The sequence below is a fragment of the Gigantopelta aegis genome, chromosome 5 (genome assembly GCF_016097555.1).
Source record: "Gigantopelta aegis isolate Gae_Host chromosome 5, Gae_host_genome, whole genome shotgun sequence".
Classification (NCBI taxonomy): Eukaryota; Metazoa; Mollusca; class Gastropoda; order Neomphalida; family Peltospiridae; genus Gigantopelta; species Gigantopelta aegis.
The window spans coordinates 20,037,194-20,057,634 of record NC_054703.1 but is presented as its reverse complement, the minus strand read 5'-3'; the positions used below and the strand labels follow the sequence as shown (position 1 = coordinate 20,057,634).

The 20,441-nt window shown below is 37.8% G+C and overlaps 1 protein-coding gene across 7 annotated transcripts in view; it reads right to left on the bottom strand.

The window, feature by feature from the left end:
- LOC121373371 (tight junction protein ZO-1-like) overlaps window positions 1-17,746 on the bottom strand; it is a 136,652-nt gene extending 118,906 nt beyond the window's left edge. For 5 of the 7 annotated variants that reach the window (XR_005958072.1, XM_041499983.1, XM_041499987.1 and 2 more), the window contains exons 1-3: window positions 17,467-17,746; window positions 6,442-6,655; window positions 4,697-4,799 (exon numbers count right to left, since the gene is read on the bottom strand). Coding sequence is in view for 6 of the 7 variants with exons in the window: in XM_041499983.1 (XP_041355917.1) it covers window positions 4,697-4,799; window positions 6,442-6,655; window positions 17,467-17,746 (597 nt within the window). In the remaining variant the exon portion in view is untranslated. Of the gene's footprint in view, window positions 1-4,696; window positions 4,800-6,441; window positions 6,656-12,894; window positions 13,271-17,466 lie in introns of those variants that run through there. The other 2 variants (XM_041499989.1, XM_041499990.1) reach the window with 2 other exon arrangements.
- Between the last annotated feature and the right edge of the window lie 2,695 nt (window positions 17,747-20,441).

Genomic DNA, 20,441 nt, shown 5'->3' with positions numbered 1-20,441 from the left:
CCTCAAAAAATAGACTAGAGCTCGTCTCCACAACTGTTACTTCTCAGAGGTACGTGTTTTTAGAATTATGAATAAATGCATTTTGTGGTATTACAAACACCAGGATGACCATAAACACTTCAGATGTATGGAACTTGATATTCTAAACAATAAAACCTAAGTAATGTCTGGTTTCAATGATCAAAAACAGCTTTAATAGTGAAAAAACTATGTCGTAGTGTTAAACAATTAGGTTCTATCACTTGAAATCTGATGCATCAAGTTAAAACTTTTGCATATTACAAATGTCATGTAGGTCACACATTTTCACTGCCAATTTATATAATCAATATTTATGTTACACATTTTGTCACTACCAAGTAATGACTATTTATGGCACACAAATTGTCACTGCAAAGTAATAAATATTCTTGAATATAATGTAGTGAAATATTCATCAATTCTAATCTTACAAAACTACACTTTCAATAATACAAAGTAATGAATATTCATGAATTCTACTGATGCAAAACAACAGACTTCAACAATACTAACATGTAGTGAAATATTCATCAATTCTAATCTTACAAAACTACACTTTCAATAATACAAAGTAATGAATATTCATGAATTCTACTGATGCAAAACAACAGACTTCAACAATACTAACATGTAGTGAAATATTCATCAATTCTAATCTTACAAAACTACACTTTCAATAATACAAAGTAATGAATATTCATGAATTCTAATTATGCAAAATGAAGTCAGATGGAAAATGATGTTCAATAATAAATTACTACGTACAAGAATAGTCCCATAACCACACGGAATATAAAAGCACCACATTACCACAAGACATAAAACTATCACTAACAATGACATATATCTGGTATAGGCACCGCACCAACATTCCATGTGTTATATAACAATTCTTTGTGAATTTATCAATGTACAGCCCTCTACATTCACTTTTCAATCTAGGAACCAGATGGTGTCCACTAGTATTTTTTATACAGATAGTATGAAATATTTCAGTCGCCAAATGAAAAAAATGGTTGCAATGTAGAGGCCCGATGTATAACAGTCACAAACTGTATAAAATCGTGTAGTATAGTGAAACGATTTTATACTAAATTTGTGACTGTCATACATCGATAAATTCACAAAAAAAGGCCAACAATTCTTATAATTACAAACAACACAACTTAATTAGTTAAAAATACACAAAAAACATTTTTTAAAGTCATATTCATGACATGTTTTACGTAATGATGTTGCATCTGACATACTGACGTCATTTTTTTTTAGGTTTCTGAAGAATAACATTAAGCTTTTAGTGTTTTCCAATCAGAATAGAGTAAACCATACAACAGTGGGAAGTTCTTAATTATACTTATGGAAAGAAATAAGGGAACACATCAAATTGTAGGCTAAATTTAATTCACAACTAGCATAATAATATCTGTATTTTATACCCAGTTGTAATGTGGGATTGAATGTCTGTAGTGTTGAATGTGCTGCCTATATGTTAGCAGTCAACTTCTTACAATATGAATTGATTTTTGATGCAGTCATTATTTCTTGTTGCTATCTGTGTGATCCTTTATTTATTTCCATTAGTATATTACCATTAGTAGTAGGATATAGTACAAGTAGGCTTATCTCTGTAGTGTTTAAATAACCCACTGGTTTCAAGTTACTTGTTATTATTATTACTAAATGATAACAACTGTGCATGTGGTAGCTGACATTTAAATATAAAAGCAAAACAATGTGGTACTCTGGCCACACCCAAATATTTTTGCATATTTTTTTAAGTTGACTTTTTGACAAAATTAATGACTCTTATCATTACTGTATGATTTTCTTAACCCTAACACTAACCCTAAACCTAATTCATTTTCTTTCTGGAGGAGGCCGCCTAAACCCCATGTCTACTGTGGTTGCATTCTGCACACACATTGTATTGTAAATATTCAATTCTATAGCGCCATATCCAAAAAAACATTCTGGTAGAAACCCTGCCTAAATGTGGGTAACTTAATATTTTTGTAGTCAACCTAGACAGATTTTTTGCATGGTAGTTCCCAACATACTGCCCTTTCTAAAAATAGTGTAACTCTCAAACAACTCGGTATATTATAACTTGTATCCAATTGCGACTCATGTAGTATTCTGTATTATCATATAATATCTTACATTTTCAGTGCAATCAAAGTATGCAATATTTTTCAGATCACATACTTTAAGAATTTGATAACTTTGCAAATTAGATGTAAATTAGTCGAGGTCTCGGCACTAGGTTTATTGACATTTAAGCAAACGTATTTGGGTGACACTCCATGATTGATGTATGCATTCATAGTCATCCAATAAAAACATTTCAATGGCAATTTGACACTGAAAGCTGTCCAGCGTTCAGAACACAAATTGTTTTGGGAGAACTTTATTTTGATGTAAGGACATCCAAAATGACATCATTCGAGTTTGACGTCATTTCCATTCAAAAATACTCCGCACCAAATTTTCTTACATCATTTGAATATCTAGTAATGGCAGACTGGAATTAAAGTTGCGTGTACAGTTTACAAAAACATGTTGTATTAAGCTTGAGCTTATATGATAAAGAGATTATTACCCTCGTGTATTTCGGTATCGTCAATATCATATATTAGGAATAAAAATAATGTATTATGCGAGCCTCGGGCGAGCATTATACAATTTGTATTCCTAATATATGATATTGACAATACCGAAATACACGATGGTAATAATCTCTATTTATCTACATGACCCATACCGTACATACAGACGTCTACCTACACACAGTCTTACCTTTATACTTCTTCTGCGACGTCTACGATTCTGTTTGTGTAAAAACAGTTGATGCCTTTATCGATGTATAATGCATAAAACCATTATTTACAATTCTTATAATTGCCAACAACTCAACTTGTACAGTGGCATAGTTATCTCAAAATGCATATAAATCAGTTCCTTTCATCCCATTCATCATCCAGTTTTCAACTCGTCACCTTTTTCTTAAAAGTATCATTTTCAGCATTTTATCGATGTATAACATTCGGTTCTTCAGTATGACTATCACATATTACTATCAAGTACAGTTGCTGTTGATCTTCTCTACAAATATTTGATGATGCACCTCAAATTATTTTGGGGGCTGGAATTAGTTCAGGTATAGAGAGCTTGCCTGAGCTGTGACAGGTACTAGGATTGACTGCCCTCAATGGATTTTGGTTATTTCCAGTCCCATGGACAGTACATACCTAGGGCTCAAAATAGCAGACAGTGAAAAGTGAACAGCAGTCAATTTGTTAGACCCAGCCGATGAAATAGAAATGCACCTACTAAAACCACCAAAAAACTGCAGGTCATTTTTCCAGATACAGAAGTGTGTACATCCCATCTGCTATCTAGCTTGTGATTTGGTTACATTTCAATTCTCCATAATGCTCTAAAATACGATCTCAGAGGTCGTAATTTCCCACACGCTATCCCATCATCCCATGCTGTCTTATTTCCAACATGCCACATTTCTATTGGCCTGATATTTGTTTTGAAATAACAGCAGGTCATATTTTACTTCCTATTTTAAAGGCCTGATATTTGTTTTGAAATAACAGGTCATATTTTACTTCCTATTTTAAAGGCCTGATATTTGTTTTGAAATAACAGCAGGCCATATTTTACTTCCTATTTTAAAGGACTGATATTTGTTTTGAAACAACAGCAGGTCATATTTTACTTCCTATTTTAAAGGCCTGATATTTGTTTTGAAACAACAGCAGGCCATATTTTACTTCCTATTTTAAAGGCACAGACCTTAGTTTTAACACGTAAAAAATGGATGCTAAGTTTAGTTAATTTACAAACCTGTAACTCATTTGGATAAAGTTACAATGTAGTGAAAGAAGAGTATATCCTTAAAAATAGGCTAGCACTTGAATCAATAAACCACTACTTCTCAGACGCACGTGCATTTTTTAAAAGATGACAAATGCAATTTTTGGTACTACAAACACCAGGATGACCAGAAACACTTCAGTTCTACAGAAATGAATAATCTAAAGAATACAATATAAGTAATGTTTGATTTCAGTGATCATAAATGGCTCTAATAGTGAACAATATGCTGTAGTGTTTAAAAACTAGGGTCTGTCCCTTTAAGCCCTAATGGAATGAAATGGAAAATGGTTTAACATGCACATTCAGAGCAAGCTGTTGTAGCGCACGCCTGTCCTGGGCACAAGTACCGGCTTCTGCCGGTTCCTCTGTCCAGGACAGGAAAAGGTTGGGGTGGGTGAAGGAGGGACCGGCTGCACTGGCAGGGGCAAGGGAGCACCAGCAGTTCAACCATAGTTGGTAACAGGCGGGAGGTGGTATGGTGCTGTGTAATTTGGACTGTCCCGTAGGATTAAGCCAAAGGGAAATGAGTGCACATTTTGATGAAGGAAGACTGGCGCAATTTTGATGGTTATTCTAAAAATAAAAGGTAGGGAGCTACGTATAGGTTTGGAATTTAGTAGGCCAAGAGTAGCTAGTAGTTAAGACCTGCGAAGCCCTAATATACCAGTTATAAGTTATAGAGAGCTCTGTTTGGGATGAAGAATCAAATGATTCCCTAAAGGCCAATCAATCCTATAACCCATCCCACATCAGGCGAGCACTCTGAAAATATCAAGAGAAAACTGACCTCGATTACTAGATCGTCTCTCTCCATGGCAACAGCAGCGCGATGTTTTCTACCCGGCGACGTGGACCGTTTCTTCAAACTTGGACTGGAATCGTTTTTCGGACTGGAGAAAAAACCAAAATGTGGACATGGATTACTAAACTTCCACCGTTAGTCCTCGCAATATGTGTTAGCATTCAGCACTGTAGACTCTGAAGTAAAATCGACTAACAAGTAACATTGTAGTTCTCTTGTTGAATGAATCTGTGTCGAGATACTAATAGACTGAATAATGTACTGAAGGAAGGAAATGGTTTATTTAAGGATGCACTCAACACATTATATGTACAGTTATATGGCGTCGGACATATGGTTAGGAAACTCGCTGTCGCCACTTCATAAGCTACTCTTTTCGATTAGCAGCAAGGGATCTTTTATATGCACCATCCCATAGAGGGGCTAGCAAATACTACAGCCTTTGATATACCAGTCGTGGTGCACTGGCTGGAGCGAGAAATAGCCCAATGGGCCCACTGATGGGGATCGATCCCAAACCAACCATGCATCAAGCGAGCACTTTACCACTGGGCTACGTCTCGCCCCCTGTATTGAATGAATGATTTTATATTTTATGGAAAAACTGTTTCGGTTCTGCATTCCCTATGATAATTAGAACCCTTCAGAAACCATTTTTATGGAAAAACTGTTTCGGTTCTGCGTTCCCTATGATAATTAGAACCCTTCAGAAACCATTTTTATGGAAAAACTGTTTCGGTTCTGCGTTCCCTATGATAATTAGAACCCTTCAGAAACCATTTTTATGGAAAAACTGTTTCGGGTCTGCTTTCCCTATGATAATTAGAACCCTTCAGAAACCATTTTTATGGAAAAACTGTTTCGGTTCTGCTTTCCCTATGATAATTAGAACCCTTCAGAAACCATTTTTCCATAATCATGGTAATGGATTATGTTACATGACAGTGAGTAACAGATTTCTCGTTCTGGGTTTCTTTTACCGACATGCAACTGGAAATTATAATTTCAATTAACTCCAAAGGCTTAATGTACATATTATTGTTCTTGGGCATATTACCAATGAAATATTTTGAGTGAAGGAACCAGAGACTGAATAATATGAATATTTCCGCTATTGAGCAATTTACCAATGATATTTTAAGTAAATGAAACAGTTTTAAATTTGTTTTGTTTAACAACACCACTAGAGCACATTGATTTATTAATCATCGGCTATTGGATGTCAAATGAATGAAACAGATAATAATAATGTACAACTAGGTTGGTAGGTACAGGGTTTGCAGCCCAGTACCAGTTCCCACCCATAGCGAGTTTTAACAACTCAGTGAGTATGTGTAAGACCATTACACCCACTTCTCTCTCACTGACAACTATAACCAACTTTCCTGGACAGACAGCTGAGGTGTGTGTCCAGGACAGCATGCTTGAACCTATATTGGATATAAACACGAAAATAAGTTGAAATGAAAATGAAACGAGTCCGCTGGACCAGCCTTGGTGATATCGTGGTTAAGCCATCAGACATAAGGCTGGTAGGTACAGGGTTCGCAGCCTGGTACCGGCTCCCACCCAGAGCAAGGTTTAATGAATCAATGGGTAGGTGTAAGACCACTACACCTTCCTCTCTCTCACTAACAACTAACCACTAACCCAGTGTCCTGGACACACAACTCAGATATCTAAATTGGATATAAGCATGAAACTAAGTTGCAATGAATGAAATAACGTACATATTTCCACTCTTGGGCAGTTTCCCAGCGAGGTCTTCGAGACTGGCTATGGCAAGGTCACGCTCTGACTTGAGCTGCTGTAGATGACGTATCGCGACATCACGTTCCTCAACCGCCTTCGACTTCTCTCGGAGGACAGCGTCCCGTTCCTTAAGAGCCAGTTCAAACCCTAGCTGTAGCGCCTGGGTCGGTTTACTCTCATCACCCTCGGCCTCTGTCACAAACAATATTAAATATTAAACATATACAGTCCAAACCTTAGCTGTAGAGCCTGGTTCAGTTTACTGTCACCACCCTCGGCCTCTGTCAGAAACAATATTAAATATTAAACATACACATGTAAATAATTTTATTACAGAGCCAGTTCAAACCCTAGCTGTAGCACCTGAGTTGGTTTACTTCCATGACCCTCAGCCTCTGTCACAAACAAAATTAAATCTTTTAATTTACATTAAATATTTAAATGTAACTGTGCATTACCTAATTGATAACCTAGCTCAAACTTAATTCAGCTGAACTTATATTTTGACAGTAAAACAAACTGATATGTTAAGTTGAAACAAAATTAAATATAAAATAATACATAAAATATCTTTATGTGTATAGAGTGAAATCTCTCAAAACCAGACCCTCAGGAAACCAGAATTCTCTGAAAACCGAACGTATTCCACAACCCACCAATATTTGATTCTATATCTGAATCCACCATTTTTCATGGTCCCTTTTTAACTATCAGTACTAAACAACCTCTTTAAACTGGATACCCCATGAAAATTAACTTTTTAATTTGTCCCATTTTTAACTGCAACTCTTAATAGTATCTTTAGGTAGTACTAAACCAAATAACTTCCGGCTGGGTCAAAGTTCGAGATGCACCCAACTTTTGATTGAGACGTTAACACCACAAGTTCTGTGATTGGTTATAAATGTGAGTGTATTGGTTGTACCAAAAATTAGTTTCATCTGGGCAAAAAATGTATGCAATTTTATTTCATCTAGTACCACTGAGTCAAGTAGCCTTGTGCTTGAAACATGTATGGGGTACCTGTAAAAAAAAAGTACTCGAATTTTGTGCAGAACTAGGGTAGTCATTGACGCTACCTGTTATCTCAGAAATGAGCAGCTTGACCCCCAATGTTTTCCCATTCACTTTAAAGGTGAGGGGTGGTAGCATTTATATCCGTGGTCTTTATGTCAATTGATACATTACAGGTAGGAGTTTTAGCTACTATTGTCGTCTATGGGATTTGACTTGGTAGTATACACCCGTTAATATATCTCAAATGAACTATTCATCAGTGCTAGTAGTACTAAAAGAAAATAAAGTATGCAGGGGAAAAGTACCAACTGTTACATTTCTGAGCATTAAGTATCCAAATTCATTTTGAAGACAATATGAATAAAAATCGTAGGGATCCTAAAATTTGAAATTTGTTTAACCATAACAGTTTATCATGTAACCGATAGCAAGTCTGCTAGAATTTAAAGTTGCATAACTGCAATGTTAACAGACCTACCCAGTTGGTATGAAATATTGTGACCTGCCTTTGATCTATATGAAGTGTCATGACCCGAACTGACCTTATGGCCCTAAAAGGGACACCAGGCTCTTGGCCCAGAGTTAATGTCAAGACCTGCCATGATAGCAGTATTTCCAGGGTAATAACAATTCTTCGCTGACAAGGTGAATGCTGTGCAGTATGTCTGGGCTGTCACATACCTGTCACACGACCTTGACAAGTGACATACACAAGTGACACGTGTCCTTTCATCGGTCTCGCTGGGATTTAGTTTGGTGGTAGAGCACTCGCCTGAAGTGCAATGGGTGACATGATTTACTGTCTTCTTTAGGCTCAGGCTGTCTGTCCAGGACAGTGGGTTAGTGCTTAGTGAGAGTTAAACTTTGTTTTGTTTAACGACACCACTAGAGCACATTGATTTATTAATCATTGGCTGTTGGATGTCAAACATTTGGTAATTTAGAGAGGAAGCTCGCTACATTTTTCTATTAGTAGCAACGTTTTTTTTGTATGCACCATCCCACACAAAGGACAGCACAAACCATAGCTTTTTTCTTTTTTATCCCACTGCCCACTTTCCTTTCTCTCCTTTGAATTTCATCTCATTTCTTCCCGATCTGGCAACTCCTATCTTTCAACTTTTTCACTGTCCACCTCCACATTCCAATCCTTGTCTCTCCAACCACAACAGGTGCTTGTCTCTTGTGGCTATCAATTTCACACACCCGTCATTCTCCTACCACAGCCTTTGATATACCAGTTGTGGTATACTGGCTGGAACGAGAAATATCCCACTGATGGGAATGGATCTCAGACCAACTGTGCATTAAGTGAGCACTCTACCACTGGACTACGTCCCGCTCTCTTGCTATCTACCCACCGAGTCACTGGCCTTAGTGAGAGAGAAGTCGGTATAGTGGCCTTATATCTACCCACCGAGTCACTGGCCTTAGTGAGAGAGAAGTCGGTATAGTGGCCTTATATCTACCCACCGAGTCACTGGCCTTAGTGAGAGAGAAGTCGGTATAGTGGCCTTATATCTACCCACCGAGTCACTGGCCTTAGTGAGAGAGAAGTCGGTATAGTGGCCTTATATCTACCCACCGAGTCACTGGCCTTAGTGAGAGAGAAGTCGGTATAGTGGCCTTATATCTACCCACCGAGTCACTGGCCTTAGTGAGAGAGAAGTCGGTATAGTGGCCTTATATCTACCCACCGAGTCACTGGCCTTAGTGAGAGAGAAGTCGGTATAGTGGCCTTATATCTACCCACCGAGTCACTGGCCTTAGTGAGAGAGAAGTCGGTATAGTGGCCTTATATCTACCCACCGAGTCACTGGCCTTAGTGAGAGAGAAGTCGGTATAGTGGCCTTATATCTACCCACCGAGTCACTGGCCTTAGTGAGAGAGAAGTCGGTATAGTGGCCTTATATCTACGCACCGAGTCACTGGCCTTAGTGAGAGAGAAGTCGGTATAGTGGCCTTATATCTACCCACCGAGTCACTGGCCTTAGTGAGAGAGAAGTCGGTATAGTGGCCTTATATCTACCCACCGAGTCACTGGCCTTAGTGAGAGAGAAGTCGGTATAGTGGCCTTATATCTACCCACCGAGTCACTGGCCTTAGTGAGAGAGAAGTCGGTATAGTGGCCGTATATCTACCCACCGAGTCACTGGCCTTAGTGAGAGAGAAGTCGGTATAGTGGCCGTATATCTACCCACCGAGTCACTGGCCTTAGTGAGAGAGAAGTCGGTATAGTGGCCTTATATCTACCCACCGAGTCACTGGCCTTAGTGGTTGTTAAAACTGTCTGTGGGTGGGAGCTGCTACCGTTCACTCAGTTTAGTTATTTTTATTTCTGTGCTTATATTCAATTAATAACCATTAAAAGATCCCTTACTATTAATGGGAAAAGTAGCAATTTTCCTCTCTAAGATAAATATATGATAGGGTAATTAAGGAATATATTTTTAAAAAAACTATTACTTGCTAGCTGACGTTTTTCTCAGGTCATGTACTGAACATGTATCTCATCCTCTATGACCTGAACCTGTGACAGTGACACGCAGATTGAAGGCCTGTCGTTACACACAAGGAAAGCCATTTTACACTTTTATTTTATAGTTTTACACAAAAGGAGAATGTGTCCGTTAAAATATTCGCACCTCTGTGTTAACCCAGTGCAGTAATAAACTGAGGGAGGAAATTGATGTTTCACACACAAACAGGTGATGAAACCACCAATAAATGGAGGTAATGTTTAGATTTACACAATACCATCTTACAAAATGACAGTATGTACATACCATCTTAGAAGTTGATAGTAGGCTAATAGGTTGCACTATACCAAATACAATACCATAGGCTACAATGTTCAGCATTGTGAAAAACCCCATCTGAAAAACTGTAACTGAGACAGATGGCCTGCCGCACACAGACAGACAGATGGACGAAGATGAAACCTATTGTCCCAGACAGACAGACAGAGATGAAACCTACAGTCCCCTCCGGTTGGATCGATAGGGGACTAATAATAATAAACCTGTACTAAGGGCTATTCCAAACTTAATTACACGGGTGGGTGGCATGGTGTTCATTAATAGTCAGCCGTTTATTACAGTTGAATATTACTGCTGTCAACACTGGCTCCTACCCTTCGTGCTTTACAGTTATACACCTCAGTAAATATACAGAAAAGCAGCCTACTTTTGTCAAACAGCCTACTACTTTGAAAGATGATGAACACCATTAAGTGGGCTGGGGTACCACCAATAAAATACAATACTATATAAACCAGGTATGCACAGAATAGGTGAAAAGATGCAGCAGACCCAAACAGGTATAAAATAATAATTATTATGTATCCACTTCACCCCATGCAATCAGTTCTAAAACCACTCTAAACTCGGTGACAGAAATAAGCAGAATATTTCCGGGGATTCTAGTTTATCAAATGCTGCATTGAAGTTTTATTTTGTAAATATGAATATCTTGCCCCCTCCTCCAACTCCCAATCTAAAGGGTTTTAAACTCCATCTCCCTTTTTAGGTGACATACCGGTATCTGATTATTACTATTAGTAAAATTGTATTTATTTAAAGTAGGGCTAGTGAATTTTTAATCATGGCTAGTAACTTTTTTTAAATCACTGATCCCATGGCTAGTGGATTTTTATAAAATTTTAGAAGCCCTGGAACTTTTACTAGTTTCCAGACAAGAACAACAAAAGATCTACAAACAGATACACTCCCCAAAGTGGTCACACTAAGCCAACAGCTAAGAGTTGATGGGGAATGCCAGGTGAGTGGCACGAATAGCCACAAGAGACAAACACTTGTTGAGGTTAGAGACAAGGACTGGGATGTGGAGATGGACAGCAAAAGAAGTTGAAAGATAGGAGTTGTCAGATCGTGGAAAAATGAGATGGAATTCAAAAGAGAAAAAGTAAAGGGGGCAGTGGGATAAGGAAAGAATGAAATTAAATTATAACAAAGAAGATCTACAACATATATATCAGAATCTGCCAATATGTCTACTTGTCAAAACACATTTAGGATTGCTTAAAATGAAACTATTTGTAATGTTTAACTTGTTCAGTGGATAACCAGTGAAGTGCATTTTGCTTATCTGATCAGTTTGTATTTGTCAGGACAATTGGACAAGTACTTATTTCAAACACTAAAACTGCTAACATTACCTAGAGTAAAAATATTGCAACCCTCCCTGTACTCACCTGGCATCCTCGTCCTTTGACCCATAGTCCTAACTAATGACCACTAGTAGTAGGGGAGTATAGTAGGTGGTTACAAGTGCCTCTTAACATTGCCAGAAGTAACCACTGAACACTCTCCGAAGTGGCCAGACTAAGCCCACAGTTAAAGCTGATGGGAAATGGCAAGTGTGTCAATCACAGATAGCCACAAGTGACAAGCACGGTCACAGTTGGAGATACAAGGACTGGGATGTGGAGGTGGACAGCAAAATATGATGAAAGATAGGAGTTGTCAGATCAAAAAGATTTATGACAGGAGACAGTGGGATAAAAATTATAAAAAATAAAACTACAACCCTATACTTGTAACAACCTTTATAGAATTAATCACAAGGAGCAGGTATACACTGATTTTGTTTATATGCATACCACCCACCCCACCAAAAAACAGAAAGAAATTTACCCCATGTATTCAAACTCCTGAGAGGGGTGGCATTTAGCTCAGATGGTTGAGTGCTCGCTTGAGGTGTTTACGTCACAGGATCGAACCACCTCAGTGAATCCATTCAACTGATTGGTTTTGTTCTCATTCCAACCAGTATATCAGAACTGGTTAAGGGTTGTGGTATGTGCTTGCCTGTCTGTGGCAGAGTGCATATCCCTTGATGCATGTAGTGGGTTTCCTCGGATGATTATGTGGCAGAAGTACCAAATGTTTGATATCTGAATAGGTGATAATTAATCAATGTGCTCTAGTGGTGTCAAAACAAATTACTCACATGGGTCAGATGTACGGTGATTTTGTTTATATGCATACCACCCACCCCCACCAAAAAATACCACCCACCCGCACCAATAAAATACAACCCACCCCATCAAGAAAAAGAATTATATATATATATATATCTTCCCCATTGAAAACGTTTGTTTTACAACAACGCTGGAGCACATTGATTAATTAATCATCGGCTATTGGATGTCAAACATTTGGTCATTCTGACATATAGTCTTAGAGAGGAAACCCGCAACATTTTTCCAAGGGATCATTTATATACATGTACTTTCCCACAGACAGGAAAGCACCTACCACGGCCTTTGACCAGTCGTGGTGCACTGGTTTGAATGCAAAAAAAACACACAATCAATTTAATGGATCGGCCGAGGTGGTCCTAACATTTTGAAATACAGTCCCCTGAACTAGCCATAACGGTAACATACTTACAATATATTCTGTCATGATCTAATCCAGGAACTTTGAACTTAGTTATCATCAAACAGGAACAAAAACACTTGTTACAACACTGTAACAGAATGCAAACACACTGCAAACACAGAACTTGTACTACATAGTAAAAACACTGCATATAATCCTCTGTAACATTCACACACAGGTCATTTCACTAATAGTAATACACACACAGGTATACCTACAGGTGAGTTGTAAGCTTGCAGGTAAACCTGTTGCCTGTCTAAACGAGCGTACGCTAGGCTGACCCATATACAGGTGTGAGGGAGCGGTCCCGCATAGCTAGCTGCAAGCACAGTAATTCTGGGGGGGTAACTGTCACACAGTATCAAAAACCTGGGACACGACGTCAACACTCAAACAACTGACGCTGACACAACTATCCTGCTAGTGGTAGTACTTTACTGCTTGTACATTCAGCGTCACTGTTTGCAGACACAATATACGAGCAGAACAGAGTTCAAGAGAGGATAATCCTGCCATAATACCCTGACAGTTTGTCTGTCATATTAAAGAATAATGGCTTTTTCTCCCTTTTTGTTGCATGTGTTTACACCCCTATAATTAAAATCGTATAAGTCCAACAAAAGTGTGGAGATGCTATTTTGGACTAGTCTACGACAGATATGAGGGATGACAGGATGACTGCAGGATGAAAAGAAATGATTTATTATGAGTTTGTGATGACAAATGGTGTTCTGAGATATTAACCATTCAGGACATACACATTATATGACACATGTTTTGCCTTTCTGAAAACACTAAAAACATTTTGTGTTATAGGTTTCAGGCTGTTCCACAAGTAAACTTTTTTTTTTACAAGGGGTGTATTAATATCCACTAGCCAAATACTATGTTATAGCCACTTTATATTTCTAAAAAAAGAAATTGACTACTAGACTTCACGGGGTAGAAAGGTGACATGTGTGTCTCCGTTTTTACTTGTCATATATCTGAAATGTGTGTGTCTCACCCAATTGTTTTTGCTGAATATTATGCTAGTTTCAGACTACCAACTGCCAGCACAAAGTTGGCCAACTTTCTGCTGTCATGACTTCCATGACTGTGTAGTTGCTAGTCTGAGTGATCAACTCAATTATCATTGTATAACCCATTAGTCGTTAATTTGAGTGCATCCGTTGTAAGTTGAAGTTACAATGCAACTGTCAAGTTGGCCAACTTCGTTGTAATAGTTGACAGTCAGACCCTAGCATTAAAAAAAAGTTAAAGTTTGTTTTGTTGAATGACATCACCAGGACTTTAGATCTCACTAATTTGGAAACAGCAGGTTTTTTGTCTGCTCTAAACACAAGGTCTCTTTTGTGAAATAATTGCTGCTGAAGATTTGTGGTTGTTCAAGTTATTTTAATATATAATTAAAGCTTAATATTTCAGTAGTTTTGACATGAAATGTTTTGAGGTAAGTATATTTGTACTGGTACCTAATTTGGGTATAATTACTTTGAGCTTTTGTATTTTGAGCACAATGTTTATCGCCTCGACTTCAGTGCAATCTAAAGCATTGATCAGGGATGAAAGCGGCCCATGACAAAAAAGGTGGAAATATTTTTCAGCTGAGGACATGCACCTTTATTTTTAAAATATATTTGGAGGGGGGGGGGGGGGGTCCAAAAAGGTGGAATTCCACCAAAAGGAGGCCAACTTTCATCCCTGATTAATTACTAGAGTACACTGATTTATTAATCATCGGCTAATGAATGTCAAACATTGGCAATATTGACATATATAGTTTTAGAGAGGAACCTGCTACCTTTTTCCATTAATAGCAAGGGATATTTTTTAAGCAGACAGACAGGATAGTACATACATGAACACTGTACCACGTGCAGCCTTTCATATACCAGTCATTGTGCACTGGCTGGCACGAGAAATAGCTCAATGGGCCCACTGATGGGGATCAACACTGGACCGTGTACCAGGCAAGCGGATAAACAAAACAAACTTTAAACTTTTATTTGTTACAAAAATTACTCATTTAAAATTGTTGCATTAGCATGCTCAAAACTGTCATAGGTGTGTACTTTATGGCATGGAAAAAATATTTTAAAACCGCCATGGGTAACAAATTCTTAAGCTTGATCCCTGCTGCAGGGCCGTTGAGATATACATGTATAATTACATACATTTACATCTATACATCATACGGGGTTTTGTTAATGCCAGCATTTAACCTAAACGTTTGAATAGCATGACAAACAAAGCAGCACGAACTACAATCTAAGATCTGAATCATATTGTGGAGGTTTGTATGACCATATTGTCCATGTACCTGACGTTACACATCAGGCTGAGTCACCACAAAAATCAACAAGCGAGACTCAGGCATACAATGCATGTATTGTTGTCCACAAAACCAGTTCTAGAAATCTTGTGGCACAATAATAAAATGACTATACGCACCAATAACATGTACTACAGATTTAGCCATGACCTAAACTGCTTAGGGTTGTTCCACAATCAATTACTGGAGGGGAGATTTAAAAAAAAATAAACTACAACACACAATAAATTATTTAAAACATATAGGCATAGGTGAAAAGATACAGCAGAAATAATAAAATAAAATTAAAGTCCCCCCACCCCCGATCAATTCTGGAATAGCCCAGGGCTTCTAGAATTTTTATAAAATCCACTAACCAAGAGATCAGTGATTTTTAATATTTACTAGCCACGATTAAAAATTCACTAGCCCTACTTTACTTTAAGTTAATACAATTTTACTAATAGTAATAATGTCACCTAAAGAGGGAGATAGAGATTAAAAGGTTTTAAGATTGAGGAATGGGGGTGGGGGCAGGATATTCATATTTACAAAATATACTTAAATGTATCATTTATGTATATTTTTGGGGTATGGCACTATATTTACAATGTGTGTGCTGCATGCTCCTGCTGTCCCCCAGAAATAAAATAGGTTAGGTTTAGGGTTAGGGTTAAGAAAATCATACAGTAATGATAGTCATTAATTTTGTCAAAAGATTAACTTAAAAACATAATATAGATACATTTGGGTATAGAGCTATATCTGTTTTACCCTCTGGCAGAAACCCTGCCCACTTTTAAAAACCAATTTAGACATTACATTTTCACATTAGTAACTATTATTAACTGATAATGAAGTAAGAGGTTATAGTTTGAAAATCGATAAAGAGCAATAAACTGATCTGAAATTATATGAGGAATTGCTCTCAGCATCAAAACAAAAAACAAACCTGCAAGTGTATTCAACACTGTGTTGTTATATTTACAAATTACCTAATAACTAAAAATAAGACAAAATTTGTTTCAAGAATCAAATGGTCACGTTTTAAAAACTACAAGGACTATTAAGGTTTCCCTTGCTTTGCCAAGTTTAGAAAAATCACCTCTTGGTTAAAGCCATAAAGGCAGCTTAAAGCTGGCATCTTAAACATTAAGTCTATCCAGAAATGAGGCAGCACATAGCCCAGTGGTATAGTGCTCGCCTATGTGCAACTGCAATGGGTCACAGGATTCACAACACTAAAAATTTGTGATGGCAATCAGCAATGCTGTCATAAAATTGTTATTATCTGTACTAAATTGCATACATTTATTCCTTTCCTGTACCAGGGCTTCTAGATTATAGTAGCCCCACTCCCATGGCTAGTGATATTCAATGTTGGGCTAGTAAAGAACTACTATTGCCATGCCCGACGGCTAGTGAATTTTTTGGGGTCCAATGCTGTAGTTAAGTCTATTTTGTAATAAGAATATCCTGCCCCAACCCCTATTTAGATGACTATCTCATTATTACTATTATTTAGTAAACTGTTATTAACTTGAAGAAAAGTAGGGCTAGTAAAAAAATTATTGTGGCTAGTAAATATTTTAAATCACTGATCCAATGGTTAGTGGATTTTATAAAAAAATTCCAGAAAGTCTGCCTGTACAGAACTAAATATTGTCCAGGTGTACACAACCCACTGGAGGTTAGTGTAAACAATATTCAGGGTTCTTACACTTGATAGAAGAAAAACAATTCAAGGATATTTCCATGACTTTTCCAGTATATATAATATATATTATATTTTTTAATTCCATGACATGAAATGTTCAATCTACAATGAATGTTTTTATGACAGTATTGTCTGAATTTAGACAGGTTATGATGATAACAAAGTAAAGATGCAAAAATAAAAGCAACCAAATTTTGGGCCTAAATTTCCAGTAAATAGATTCTGCTTCCTTTGAGACATACAATTATCATTTTAACAATCACGACTGTCATGTTTTTTGTTTTTTTTAGGCCACTGAATGGTGCAATGTAACAAAAACTACCATTGTTATTTTTTATATTCTATGCAAATGGAACATATTTTTTTAAATGTCAACAGTACACGATATTATTGCTACTTCCAATAGCCAAACTACTCCTTTCCAAGGGAAATAACTCATTTCAACAGGTGTTTGTTTACAAACTTCAAAATAATAAATCGACCAGCATTGAACGATATGATGTAAATAAAATACAGTAACTAGTTCAGTAGAATGAAACAGAATACTAACCAGATGTCTCCAATAAAAACATGGTCAGCAAGTGCGGGGCAAAATCTTCTAACGCTGCACAATAAACTTGAAAAGCTTCCAGTCCTTTCCGAGATAGTGTGTCCAAAAAGAAGTCTGTGCGCTTGTGTGCATTAGATATGGCGACTATTTCGCTTTCTTCTGATTTGGAAAATACACCCTGACGGACTAACCGCGGTAAAATACTTTCCACATCTAGTTCTTTCACTAACTTTGATCTGTGTCGTTCGATAAGGCGACAAACGCCAGAGAGGGCCGCCATCTTGAAAACTTTTAACAAACAAGGAGGCTGTTTGTACGAAACCGTATCGGAGGTAAAGAGCGTCTATTTTAAACGATCAGTAGTTTTTTAAATAAATTATTTTATATTTAGAAACAGGCACGGCGGAAACAAGTAGACATTGGGGGTAGGGGGCAGACTAAGATCGAGGGCGCAAAGCAAAGTTTCCAGAGGGGTTCGGGGGTATGCTCCACCGTAAAATTTCGAAAAGTATATGTCCTAAAATACAATTTCCTGCATTCTACAAGTAAAATTCATCTCTGTCTTACGATTTACTATCATTAATACTTTTGATTCAGAATTACTGGGGGGAGCTAGAGACCCCACCCCACCACCCTGCTCCTCCGTGCCTGAGAAAATAACAAAAACTACAAATCGCCGATTACAAAACCACTGTTAGGGGACCATATGGCAAGTTCAGTATCCAGAAAATAGATGGGGCCTGAGTATGAAGTCGACACCTACTGCTGAAATCTTTCATGTATTTTGATTATGAGTAGGGTTAAAAGCATCAGTTTTCAAAATACGAATTCAAGATAAAACAATTAAAAGACATAAAGTTTTATGGTTATTTATGGAAACTACATGAACAATGAAACATAAGAAAGAATTTTTTTATTTAACGACGCACTCAACACATTTTATTTACGGTTATATGGCGTCAGACATATGGTTAAGGACCACACAGATTTTGAGAGGAAACCCGCTGTCGCCACTACATGGGCTACTCTTTCCGATTAGCAGCAAGGAATCTTTTATTTGCGCTTCCCACAGGCAGGATAGCACAAACCATGGCCTTTGTTGAACCAGTTATGGATCACTGGTCGGTGCAAGTGGTTTACACCTACCCATTGAACCTTGCGGAGCACTCACTCAGGGTTTGGAGTCGGTATCTGGATTAAAAATCCCATACCTCGACTGGGATCCAAACCCAGTACCTACCAGCCTGTAGACCGATGGCCTAACCACGAACCCCCACCCCCACCCCAGCCTACGCCCCTTCATAAGCGTACGAGACAGGAGGGCAAAACCTCAAATTCGGTATAATTTTTTTTTAGTAATAATAAAAACCACAAAAAAAAACCCACCATATATTCGGGCAAAATGTGCTTACATTTGTACCATGTATTTCCATCATTCTGCCCTCAAAATTGGTGGTAATCCATGTCAAAAAGTGATTCGTTTGCAACCCTATATAGCTGTTTGGTAGTATGAATGAATAAATGTTGTTATCCAGATTCGGGTATTTTCGTTTAATTCGGGCAAAAGCCAGCCTGTCCCCTACAAAAATGGGAGCCCGTACGCCTATGACATTCAAGACTGTATTCTTGAAACATTATTATTTTTGAGACTACCACTTAGTATACCACTACCGGCCTCGGTGGCGTCGTGGCAGGCCATCGGTCTACAGGCTGGTAGGTACTGGGTTCGGATCCCAGTCGAGGCATGGAATTTTTAATCCAGATACCGACTCCAAACCCTGAGTGAGTGCTCCGCAAGGCTCAATGGGTAGGTTAAACCACTTGCACCGACCAGTGATCCATAACTGGTTCAACAAAGGCCATGGTTTGTGCTATCCTGCCTGTGGGAAGCGCAAATAAAAGATCCCTTGCTGCCTGTCGTAAAAAGAGTAGCCTATGTGGCGACAGCGGGTTTCCTTTAAAAAAAAAAAACAGTGTCAGAATGACCATATGTTTGACGTCCAATAGCCGATGATAAGATAAAAAATCAATGTGCTCTAGCGGCGTCGTTAAATAAAACAAACTTTACTTTTTAGTATACCACTAGTATACTAAATAATGTTGTTTTTCCCAACCTACAACTAAGGCCGATTAGAATAAAATGTTCTGGGAACATAGATAAGGCCGGTCTGACATAATTATTTTAATATTTAAATAATTTTACCATATGGTAATTCAGATACTGAAGTTTAAAAAAATTAATATTAGTATATTAGATCAGTGTTATATTGACATCCGTATTGTATGACTTTTTACACAGCTGAATAAGCAGTATGTAAGTGGATATTTGTTTTGAGATATTTTATTGATAAAAAAAGAATCAAAAGGATTGCACAACAGGTAGAGCGCTCTCCTAAACAAGATGGACACCAGACAATATTCATAATCATATATATATATATATATAAAACATAATAACAATGTCCAATGGCATAAAATGGATATTGGCACTACATGGGAAGTGACTGCCTTCGAATACCTTTAAAAAAAAAAGAGAAATTCTTGGCACTCATGTTTATTGAATTTAAAATATAAATATAAAAGGTGTTGTGGGGGAGGTATGGTTGGGGGAGGATCAACACCCCCCCCCCCCCCCGCTATACCAGTATTGTGAAAAAGAATTTGTATACCGGTAAGTAAATTCCAGTAAGCAAAGGCCTACCTACAACCGCAAATATAAATGTAGGCCTATATTTTGCAAATTTCTGGTTCATTTTGTTTAATTTGGTATCTTGCCAATAATGCAGGTGTGCAGGAAATTGTGCAGGGTAGGTTCAGACTGGGGCTAGTAGGGTCTCCACGAGTACTCGGGTACTCGAGTACTTGGGCACGGGCCGAGTCTAGCAAGACTCGAGTCCGTTTACAGGACTCGAGTACCCGTGCAAGGAAGAGCACGCTCATTTAATTCCTTTTTTTAAAAACATCATTTTGCCATA